The 12,690-nt window shown below is 37.7% G+C and overlaps 1 protein-coding gene and 1 non-coding gene across 2 annotated transcripts; both read right to left on the bottom strand.

Moving 5' to 3' along the window:
* Positions 1–1,898: 1,898 nt before the first annotated feature.
* TRNAR-CCU (transfer RNA arginine (anticodon CCU)) lies at positions 1,899–1,971 on the bottom strand. The gene has a single exon. It is a non-coding gene; the product is annotated as a tRNA-Arg (tRNA).
* An 8,669-nt stretch (positions 1,972–10,640) lies between these two features.
* On the bottom strand, positions 10,641–11,321 carry LOC133825498 (uncharacterized). Its single transcript, XM_062258429.1, has one exon. It carries the CDS (start codon positions 11,319–11,321, stop codon positions 10,641–10,643), a length of 681 nt encoding a protein of 226 aa, XP_062114413.1.
* Between the last annotated feature and the right edge of the window lie 1,369 nt (positions 11,322–12,690).

Below are 12,690 nucleotides of genomic sequence, written 5' to 3'. Positions count from 1 at the left end.
TCGCCCCCTATAGCTGCGATATATCGGCACACGCTGATTAATTAAACACGAAATTACACATTTTTAGCTAAGTTTGAATGGAGTAAACAGCCTTGACTAAGCCCTCAACGTATTCAAAGCTGCTGACTGACCTTATAGCATTCAAACTTTTACCCTTATTAAATTAAATCCTCAAAATACTTAATCCTTAATCACCCATTCATAACATGTGCTTAAAATCCTATTGGTCCTTATCTAAACCTTATAGTATAATAAATATTATCCTTAATATCAGTCATATAATCAAACCTTAGGTTAAAATTAATATTCTTAAACTATAGGTTAAACTTAGAAAATCTATAAGTACTACTATGAGTGTCCAAATAATTCCCGGTCTGAACCAAAAATCCACAGTTACAAAGATAATACTATACATACTATAATACTACTAAATAATTAGCTAAGTAAAGTTCTTGGACTCTACAGTTTAGTTGCTGTCGTGACAAGTTTGGATTCTGTCCCGACAGAACTGAAATATGTTTTAACATTTAATTACCATTCTGCACTTTAACTAATTCACATGGTTTAATTAATTTGGTAATTACTAAAAACGGAATTCCAGTGTCCTACGTAGCTTTTCTTACTGGGCATTAGCTCACGTGTACTTTGTGTTGCAGGTAAAAACAAAGGGGTAATTTTGTTAGAGGCGATGAGTTGGAAGGGCTCGGTCGGACGTGCATATCTTGAACAACTAATCTGTGGGTCGGGGGGGTTGCATGGCTTTGTTTTGGTTTTAATTAGTTTTCATACATTGCTCTGAACTTTTAATTTAAGTCATGTATTTTCACTATTTTAGCTTTGTTTATAATTGCATAAAATGTTGTTTTGACTTATAAACATTGGGTACCCAAACTCTGCATGTTTTATAAAGGAGTACCATTTACGTTGAATTTTAAAGAAAATTAGTAAATATTTTTATTTTCTTGAAATATTCTTTTTAAATGGTAATTTACTTTAACAGTATAAAATTTAGTAAGTTATCTCGCCTAGGAAATCAGGGTGTTACATAGGATAAATATGTTGAATTATATACTAAAATAATAAAACTTAATGAAGGCAAACCACTTTTTATCTCTAAAGATATTTCATTTAAGTTGTGTTTGGTAAAAATTTTGTTTTTGAATTTTTTAAACACAAATTTTTATTTTTGTTTCTTTAATTTTAAAAAATAAAAATATGTTTGGTAACTATTTTTGTTTTTTATTTTTAAAAACAAAAAATAATAAATACGTTTGATAACTTTTATTTTTATTTTTGTTTAACAATATAAAATTAAATGTTAATTTGAAGAAGAGAAGAAAAAAAACAAAAAAGTCGAAATAGTTTAAAAAAAAATTGAATGTGAAAAAATTTTATTTTAAAAAATTAATGAATTTTAATTAAAAAATTTTGAAATAATAAATAAAAATAGTGTTTTATTTTATATTTAATTAATTAAATAAAAAACTATTTTTTTTAAGTGTTACCAAACAACTTCTACTAGTTTTCCTATTTATGTTTCTTGGATATAAAAAATGACAAAAAAAAAAAAAGATGACAAATGAGCTCTTATAGATTATAAGAAAAGACTAAATCAGGATGACAAGCTGCTCTTATTCACATTTGTATAATGTATAATAATGTTATGTGGTAGCAACACGTTTGTTTGTTTAGTTTATATTTATTTTATTTTGTTTAAAAATTAATTTTTATTAATATATAAGAGTGTAAAGTTTTTGGTTAATTAATTAACAATGAATAATAAATTATAAAAATATCTAGAAAATTAAATTTATATAAAAATAGATTAATATCTTATAACTTGGTAATAAATCCCTATTAAGAGTGAAGTTAAAAACAAAAGGTGAGAGAAACGAACACGCGCCAGGTAGGGGTCGAACCTACGACCTTCTGCTTAGGAAACAGACGCTCTATCCACTGAGCTACAGGCGCTTGGTGATATTTTATGAGTTAATAAAATTTATATGAATTAATTATTTTTTCGTGCATACATTTATGATCTATCGTATTAAAATTGTTTGAAGAACAATTTCCTAAATTCTCGTTATCCTATTCCCATTTTTGTTTTGGTAAAAATAATTTATTAAATTAAATGAAAAAAAATCTTAAACCCTTGTGCACGTTCATCATGAATGAAAGATAAAAATTCTTGCAATCTATAAGTAACTATAACATGTTACAAAAAAAATATTTTTTCTTATTTGTGTCTAAGTTTCTCCAATGGCTCAAAGGTGGAAAACATCTTATTGTCAAAGCATACATAAAGGGTTGCCCTAGTGTAAATCCATCATTCTTTCGTGTTTGATATCACCATATTGACTTTAGTCACCACTATTAAGAGATTGATTTCAGAAACTTCTTAAGTTATGGTATCGATGATGTTGGTCTCTTTGTTTCTATTCTTTTTTGGCAATCTACAATCAGAAAATTTGTGACCAAGCTTGTCACGGTTGTAGCACTTGCCATGAAACTTTAGTTTCTTGGAGATTCTTCCTTTCGGTCCTAGCTTGGATCATTTCCCTTTGTTGTTCATGTTGGCCATGAAACCTTAACCATCCTCCAACACACTAGCTTTGGCCACAGAGGAGGCAGTAAACTTCCACTCATAGCTCATATTGTCATCTTCGATCAGAAAACTGACAATGAGATCCTCAATTCTCATTTCTTTTCGATTGTGCTTAAGGTAATTTTTAAAGTCCCTCCATGAAGGTAGCAGTTTCTCAATAATGCATGCCACTTGGAAGCTCTCACTTCAAGTCATTCCTTCAGCGTGGATCTCATGCAAGATGACCTAAAATACTTGAACTTGGCTTATCACAGTTTTGGAGTCCACCATTTTAAAGTCTAGAAAGCGGCTGATGATAAATTTCTTGGCACCAGCATCCTCAGTTTTATACATATGGTCTAAAGACTCTCAAAGCTCCTTGGCTGATTTCTTGTCAAGATAACTATTATAAAGAGAATTGTTAAGCTCATTCATCACATAATTCCAACACAGATAATTCAGTTGTCACTTTTTTAAAAAAATACACAACGAAAGTGCTCATCTTCCAGTTAACAACTTAACTTCACTAGATAATTTCTAAAGAAGACTAGAAGGGTTTGTGCCCTCGCCTCAACAAGTCTAGTCTTTTTTAAAATATTCAATTCTCAGGTCCGTCTAGAGGGCTCATAAACAATCCCACTTAAAACCAAGCTTCCTCCATAAAACTTCTCTAGCGAGTTTTTGCATGACTTCAAACGAATTTTTCCACAGTTTCAATATATGAAAAGCGCATGTGTAATGCCCTGGAAAACCAAGACCGTTACACTATGTGTTTAAAATAGTGCAAGACTTGCTAATCAAGTCGTTTGAACATAAATGTGATTCTAAAGTCAACTAACAGGTTAGGGTTAAAAGATTTTGATCATAAACGGTTAATTTTCATTAAAACAAATGTTTGATACATGGGATCCCCAAAACAGGGTTTATGTAGTAAATACAACTCTCAAAAGTTGATACAATAAAAGACAGTCTAACGGCAAAATACAATTTAGAGCTCTATTCCTGTAACTCCCCTCGGCCGTGGCAGTCAAGCAGCTGATGATGTACACTCTGCCTCTAGAGCTCTCCAACTCATGGTTGGTCTAGTTTTCATTTGCCTTTACCTGCACCACATAGCACCCATGAGCCAAGGCCCAAGAAGAAAACATAAACAACAAACACATATAACAGTAGTAGCATTCAATCAACTTTAATCCAATTAATTAAATTATTCAGCAGAGTACAAGCATTAAGCTAAACATCGGTAAACATGTATTCTCAAGCATACATCTCAATCAGTAATACAAATGTTTAGGTGTCGGCGCCTTTAGGCCGAGCCCTCTGTTTACCTAGCTGATTTCGGCTCGCTTAGGCCAAGCTGCGTTTAGTACGCTTATCATTAGCCTCGACACCCTTAGTCCGTACTTTCATATTAACCATATAATTACAAAATACATACGTTCAATTACAGGGAAACTCAATCCAGTTCACAACCACATGGGTGCTATTTTCTTACCTTGAATCCCAAGCGATAAGTAAAAAGCGGTCCCGAGCACGATCCTCAGTCATGAGCCTTAACGATAATCCTAGTCACAATAACAATGGGTAATTATCAATCTCTAATCCAAATAAATGTTTTGAAAACAAATACTAGCCTCCGAGACCTCGAATTCTACTAAACAGAGTAGTAGAATTTGTCCCGAGCGCTTAGGTTTGAATCCCCAAGCCTAAAACCTTGGTTTCCCTTAATTTCCCATTTAGGGTCGTGACTTTCCCTTAAGGGTCGTGGACCACCCCTTAAATAGAGGCCAGGCCCTTCTTGCTGGAGGACACGGGCCGCGACTTGCACCCCCCTGGGTCGCAGCGTTCTTGGCGAAACAGAGGCGCCCCAGCCTCTTCAAGCATGCAGGTTGCGATGCCTGAAGAACAGGGCCGCAACCCGAGCCCCCAAACCCAAAAATACCACCCTTTTCCAGCGTTTCCCTCGAGTCTAAGGCTTAATATTCAGCCCAAACCTTCAGCAAAACTCATAATTGAACCCAGAATTCTTATCCCTATAACCTAAACATCATATCCAATCTATAAGTAATTCATTTGCACCCACCAAACACCCATAATCAATCATAGCCTAGAATTCATGCAACCTCTAAACTGTAATAGCAGTTCAGTAGAATTCAGTAGTTAGAACTTTGAAACCTTACCTCGGTTTGTAGTTTAAATCCTCAACAAGCACTTGGATTAATCCTAGCTTTAATTTCCTAGCTATCTTCGGTTCAATTCCCAGCTTGAATCCTTGGCTTTTCTCCTTCAAATTTCATAATTTTTCCTTGAGTTCTATAGAGGGAAATAGAGAATGTTTGTGAGGGAGTGAGAGATATCAAATGGGTTCCACTACATTCTGGTATTTCCCTAAAATTTCTGAGTATCCCTTGCTTAAACAAAGACCAAATTTCTAACGCCCTACTTCCTTAGAGCCGTTACGAGGTGGGTTTTAAAACGAAAAATGTGCAATGAACTCGCTAACCGAGGTTTTTAAAACAAAAGTGTGACTAAGCAAAAGTTAAGGCTGTAATCTTTAAAAATGCGTTGTTTCATTGAAAACTTCTAGTATTTAACATCTGGGATCCCAAAATAAGGTTTGAAAACTATTTACAACTTAAAATAAATTTACAGTCGATTAATTATTAAAATCACGGATTATTACAGCCATTTCTCAAATAAACCCCCAACCAAAGCAGTCGAGCAAGCCAAACATGTACGCTTCGCTTCACGCTCTCCGTACTCATGGCTGGTTGACTCAATCTTTGCCCTTACCTGCAACACAGAGCACCTGTGAGCCGAAGCCCAGCAATAAAACTCATACAGTACATAACATATGCGATTTATATAGTTAACATATCAGATAATCCACAAATAAACAAGTATTCCATTAGACTAAACAAACACGGCCATGCCGTCCCAGAGGCCTTACCAAAGCCTGGGGTCTCGGTCCTCACCGTAAGGATATCCCCTGTATCCATTGGGGTCCCACCCTATCTACAAGCACTTCGCGTGCTAAGTGTTACTTCCGGCCCAGCTGCCGTTCTCGGTCCTTCACCGTTCTCGGCTCCTTGCCATTCTCGGCTCCTTGCCGTTTCGGCTCTTTTGCTGTCCCCGGCTCCGTTGCCGTTCCCGGCTCTGTTGCCATACATTCTTACTATAATCACAAATAGTATAGCTCAAATAACATTCAAACATATATCAATTCAATCAAGTCTGCACCCTAACATGTAATGCAATATAGGGTCGTGCCCTGATATCAATCCAATCAAGTCTGCACCCTAACATATAATGCAATATAGGGTCGTGCCCTGATATTAATTCAATTAAGTCTGCACCCTAACATGTAATACAATATAGGGTCGTGCCCTACAATCACACCATGGGCTCATGCCCTGTCCTACGGGTGCTATAGTTTTCTTACCTGTCAATTTGATAGCTTTCATCACTTGACTCCTTGAGCACGATCCCACTCGAGCCCTAGCGCACACCTAAACACAGCCATAGGTCAAAGTCATCACCGAACCTCAAGTCCGAAAACCTAGCCTCGGGACCAATCTCGAGCCCCCCGAGAAGTCCTAGATCCACAAAACAAGATGGTGGAATCGAACCCCGAACCCTAGGTCAAAATCCCTTAAAAATAACCCAAAAACCCCTTTCTGGGAACAGGGTAGTGCTACAGCGCTCAAATGAGAGTGCTACAAGCAGAACCGCACCACCCAGAAACAGGGCCTAGCGCTACAGCACCCAAAGACTAGCGCTGTAGCGCTAGTTGTAGGCAGGCAACACCAGTTTTCTTTTTCTGCGATTTCTTTGAGCCAATCTCAACCCAAACTTCCCCAAATCTTCACAAAACTCAAAATCAAGCTTATAAACACTCTCCACTCATCCCAAGCATCCCCAAATCTCAAAACCCAAGCTCATGCATCCCAAACTCAAGATTCACCATAGATGAACCCTAAACCCAGAAATTCAGTCAAACATCAAGTTAAAGGCTTAGAATTCATACCGTTGATGCAATTTCGACTTTGATTCAACTCCTAGACCTCCTTAGCTTGCTCTTCTCAAAGCTTGCCCAGAAATCCCCTAAGATTCCCATCAATCCAGCTTAGATACACAGCCCAAACCAGTCAAAACCCAAAACTGAAAACTCTAAAAACTTACCTCAAACATTGATGTGATCTTGCTAATCCCTTGCCAAATCTTCAAGCCTAGCTTAGGATCCTTGATGCTCAGCCTATCCTAGCTCTCGTCTGAGCTTTGCCCCAAGAAATTTGAAGAGAAATGGTGCTAGAATCCTCAAACCACCCCTTTTAGGAAAACCCTCTGTTTTTCTCTCTTTTCTTTTTTTTCTTCTTTTCTCTTTCTTTTCCTTCAGATTTCTCCCACTCTCTAACAATCCCACTCACTATATAAAGCCTCATTTAATCTATCTCTAAGAAGCCAATTGACCAAAATGCCCTCCCTATTAATTCTAAACCCTTTTGTCCATGTAGGGCCATTTTAGTCATTTTACCCAATTCCCGCTAATTCCTCAAGTGTCTCTAATATTTTCCCGTTGCTTCCCAATACCTGATAAATCACCAAATATGTATTCATCATTATCAAAATTAATCTCAATATATTCTCTAAATTCCTGTTTATACCCCCAGGCTCGCTCCGAGCCGGGTATAAATTCCCGCCTGGACTTTTTCGCTAATCTGCTCTCTCTGGGATCGTCTCGAGTCACAAATCACAGATACATCCACATCACAATGTGGTCTCAACAATCAGTACATATCAATACAGTTATGCCCAAAAGGGCCAAAATTACAATTATGCCCTTCCAACACAATCAGGGCCTACATGCATACTAATACACATAGTCATGCATCTCAAATAGTCAAATAGTCATATAACATGCTTTAATCATAACCATGCATTTTACTCAATAAAGTCACACATAAATCCCAATATGCCCTCCAGGAACACTAATCAAGGCCCTTAAGCCTTATTAGCGAATTTGGGGTCGTTACAAAATCGCCCCTAAGCTTTTCCCCAGCCCTCTAATTGTCTCTAGGGGTAAAATGGTCATTCCGCCCCTCGTTTCCTGCTAATCCTCGAGTCATCCTACCAATTTCCAGTTGACTCCGTCATGCCCAACTAATTACCAAATACTTATACATTACTCAATAAACCCCAAAATATATTCTAAGTTTCTAAAATACCCCTAGGCTCACTCTGAATCGAGTGTCAAACCCTGTTGTGACTATTTCGCTAATCTGCTCACTAGGATCGTCTCGAGCCGTCTACTGCAAATATATCCACATAATAATGTGGTCTCAACCATTTATCACATATAATCACATTTATGCCCTTAACGGACCAAAATTACAAATATGCCCTTATAAACAGTAAAGAGCCCACATGCATATCTAATACTCATAAACATGCATATAATATATTCACAGAATCATATAAATCATGCATGCCACATAGTCACGCATTTAAACCACATAATCACATACATATCCAATTATTCACTCCTAGCACGCTAATACAGGTTCTAAACCCTATTAGCATTTTTGGGTCATTACAACTATCCCCTCCTACTGAGAATTTCGTCCTCGAAATTTACCTGAATAACTGGGGATATTGATCCCGCATAGCTAACTCAAGCTCCCAGGTCACTTCCTCGACCTTGCTATTCCTCCATAATACCTTGACTAGAGGAATCGTCTTGTTCCTCATAATGTTGCAAATGGGGCTCTATTGTATGATATCTTAGGGGAGATAAATGTTAAAGCTATCCTGGCTGAGATTACATGCAACAACCAAGAATGGTTTTATTAATTTCTAAAGATATTCTCAACTTTTTTATAAAAAAAAATACATGGTCATATAAAAGCATATTTTAATGGAGATTCCGCTCAGAAGCATTGTTAATTTTTTTAAACAGATCCCTTAGGTTATAGGGAGTATGAAAGGTTGGTTCATTATAAATTTGCAATAAGTGGTTAAGGAATTCCTTACCAATTTGAGTAGGTGGGGAGATCCAGTTGCCATCATTTGTTTTGATCAACTCAATAAAGTTTCGTCTTCTTCGAATGATTGAAGAGAGAGAAAATCATTTTGAACATCGGTCACCCTCTTTTATTCTTTCTATTCTCGCCTCCAATAGATTTTTGATCTAGTATACAGCTTCTCTAGCTCATTCCTTGTGTTTTTCTCAGTTTCCAAGAGCTAATAGCATAGTTTTTCTGGATGGCATTGAGCTCAGCTTCTTTGGAGGAGCCTTAGCTGAACAAATTTGGCATAGTTCCATTTTAGTAGAGCCACCCGAGTTACATCCATTCTCTTGAAGAATCTTGTTGTTGGAGTTGTATGCGTGTAGGAATTCTAGGCATGATTAATTCCTAGATGGCTTCTTGGGTTACGGCACCACATAGCTTCAAATTTGAAAGATCGGCTAGGCCTAGAGTGAACAGATGTGTTGTGAATGATTGGTTTATGATCAAAAGTGATAGTAGGCTTGGATATGATCTTAACATGTTGAAAAAGAGTGTTCCACTGAGGGTTCGCAACACCTCTATCAAGTCTGGACCGAACCCTAGCATTACCTTCACGGTGATTGTCCCAAGTGAAACTGCCACCATGAGTGACAAGAGAGTTAAGAAGGGGATCATTAAAGAAGTCTTGAGCTTGAGTAAGGTAAGGATCAACTCCTCCTGAACCAATACGATCCTCTTGCGTTGTAATGACATTGAGATCTCCCATAATAAACCAAGGCCCTCCCACACGTCTAGCAATAGTGCCAAACTTATTCCAATAGGCATTCTTTTGTCTGAGAACCGAGGTTCCATACATCATTGAAAGTATACAGGGGTGAGGGAGTGGATTCGAGTATATGAATCTTGTAATGGTATTCCCATTGACTCATATAGTTACAAAGTTGACTCTAGATTTCCAAGCAAATATAATGCCACTTGTAGAGCCAATATGGGGAACATAAATAATGTAATAGAAATGGGATTTTTTAAAGATTTTTTCTGCAATTTCTGGACGGATTTTGATTTCTGCCAGAAAGATGCAATTGGGGTTATGGGATTGCATCAAGGTGTTTAGTTCCTGAACTGCTAAGGCACGACCCGACCCTTGATAGTTCCATGATAAGGCTATCATGGCTCCTGTGGAGGTGGAACAAATCCACTCTCCACAGGGGAGTCAACGGAGTTGACAGGGGTAATAACATCATATACTTGGATCACGAGAATGACTATAGGTTTGAATCGTGCTCTGGCCCTCCAAGCAGTGAGCCGAGTTGGGACAAGTGAAGGTGGCGGTGGTTGCACCGAAGAAAAGTTCTAGGTTTCTTGGGCCAATAATACATTGCAGACATTGGCAGTGGTGGATGTCTCTTAGGGTGAATTATGGGTGTGCAAATGTTTAGGTTGTTTTGCAGATGACTCAAGTGAGCGTAAAGAGTCAAGTTTACATTTTTTTCTTGTAGTTGGAGGTAGAAAGGGTCGAGGTGGTTCATGGAAAAGTGGGTTGTGAGAGTAGGTGGTTACGGAATGATGGGGAAGGGTGTCAATAATTGGGTCAGGCTGCGTGTTGGAAAGGTTGTCTTTTGGTGGGCTCGCTTGAGTAGTTGGGCTTCAGAGGGTTGGGCCTTGTGCTTAGGTTAGAATTTGAAATGTTGTGGGATTCATTTGATGGTTTAAGAATTGGTTTAATGGTTATTTTGGGCAAAGTTTTTTTGCGCACCCTTTGATGTGTTGGAGGGTTATTCACCAAAAGGGACCTTGCTTTTTTGACCGCTCTGGCCACTTTCCTAGGTACAGGCCATCCCTGAACAATTTGCACATCTTGTGAGGTATCTCCTTCGATCGCTAGTGGCACCTCCTCCGGGACCGGTTGTTGTCCAAGTTTGAAATGATTAGGAGAAGGTGTGTTGATGAATGGCAAATATGATCTGTTGGTATCAATGGAAGCAAAGCAGTGTCAGACTTTTGACTGAGCACGTAACCAAGGTCCATAGAGTTGGACAGGATTGCCATCAGGGGGCGATATGCAGAGGGTGTGTCAAGGTGCAATTGGACTTCTTGTGATCCAACTTCCCGCGGTGAAAGCAGAAGGCATCAAATCTCTCATACTTGATTTGAATCCATATTGATTTTCCTTGTTTGATCTTCAGAAAGAAGCCAGGAAAAAAAGGCTCACTAATAATCAATTCAACATTAATGCCCAGTCTCTTGGCCCAATTAGGTAGACCATTCCCATTGTAATCAATGCTAACTATATTCCCCATCATTTCGCACAATGATTTATCATTAATGGGAATGATATACTCACTTGGTAAGCTATGGATTTGTGCCCAAAAATAAGTTGTATGAAAGTAGTCTTCTGAGGAAGAGCAGTCAGCTTTCCATTCTTTAATAATGAGATACTCACCATTAATACACCAAGGGCGTCTGTCAAGAACCCACTTTTTGTCGACCTCATGCTCAAAGGTAAAGTTGAAGATGTTAGTTAGAGGCAGACCACATTGGGCAATACCAACAAAATCTATTATATTCCAAGCTATGGAGAGTATGTTGCGCACCACCTTTAGGTATGGAACTTTTGGAGATATAATCTTACCCATTGCATGAAGCTTTGAGAAGTTAGTAGTGGTCAAGGAGTTAGGTGTCGATTCAAAAGTAGCCTCAGAATGTGGGATAACCAAAGAGTCATCCATGATTCTAACTAGGAAAAGCAGGGGACCACATAGAAAAGATAAGTCAATGGAGAAAGAGGGTAATGAGGGAACAAATGAGTAAGGGGAATGAAGGAGGGAGAGAAGTAATGACATAGTGTAACAGGAAGGTTGAAAGAAGGATGTAAGTGAGAGAGGTGTGCTCAAGGTGTTTGCATGGATGTAAGTCTTAGGGCTAAGATGTTTTCATGGAAGGGAGTTGTGAGGTTGAGGGTTAGGGACGGTAGAGGAGAGAGAGAAAGAGCCATACCTTTATCCTTTTTTTAATACGTAGTTCATATGTAAGGTCTTTATCTCCATGCTTTATGTATCAAAACATGAATTAGTATAATGTAAAGAAACTAAGGTCAAAACATGAATTAGTGATACATGCAAGCTTTGACTTTTAGGAAATACCATTTAAGCTAATGGTTTAGGTTTTGAATAAAAGTGGTTTTAGCTTTACTTCTAATTATTTTTAAAATTAAAATGGCGGGAACATTGCATGGGGTGGCTAGCTATATGGTGCGTTTATGGAAGTTTGAGTGTGTAAGTGTATGTAGTAAACCAATCAAGTGTGATGTGAGAAATGTCAAAGTCACGCCTCACCTTCTCTCTTTCTTCTCTTTACCTGACCCTTACACTCTTCCTCCCTTTCATATTTTCAATATCACTCAGCAAAAATCAGAGCATCTCTTTCCTATTTTCTTCTTTATTTTTCATGTATCCCTCTCTCTCTCTCTCAAGAAAGAAAGAGCCTCCATTGAAGCTTCTTGAAGCTAGGATTGAAAAACAGCAAACAAAGGGTATGTAGATTTTTCCTCTCCTTTCTTCTCCAATAGGTTGAGCCCTTGACTCTTGGTGCATGCAAAGTTGTTGAAGGCCAAGAGAAAGGTTAGCACTCTAGAGTTTGTAAACCTGACTTTTTGTACATATCCTCCCTAGTTTAGACTCTAATTTGATATTGGGTTATGATTGAGATTTTTAAAGTTACATCAAGGTTCTATAAAGGATCAAAAAGTAATAAGCTTGTCCACAAGCCTAGAAACCCATTAAAGGTAAATTATTGTGATTTTTAGGGAATAAAGTATTGTATAAGTAAATCTGGTTGCATGTAAGTTTTCTTTCTGGACTTTGGCTGTTGTAAACTATATTTGTGGATATCATGGTGAGTTAGATGCATGCATGAAGGGTAGAAAACATTAGGGTTAAGGAATCCAAAGTTCCTTTAGGCTATGGACAAATTTTGGTTTTTACAGATTTATGGCTTGACTCCAACGTGTCAAGCACAGCCAAAACAAGTATTTTTCTGGATTTTCTTGACACTATAATGTTATTTAGGATCTGTAGATTAATGGGCTGAAATACTCAA

Source organism: Humulus lupulus, chromosome 3 (genome assembly GCF_963169125.1).
Source record: "Humulus lupulus chromosome 3, drHumLupu1.1, whole genome shotgun sequence".
Taxonomy (NCBI): Eukaryota; Viridiplantae; Streptophyta; class Magnoliopsida; order Rosales; family Cannabaceae; genus Humulus; species Humulus lupulus.
This window is presented reverse-complemented; position numbering and strand designations above follow the sequence as displayed.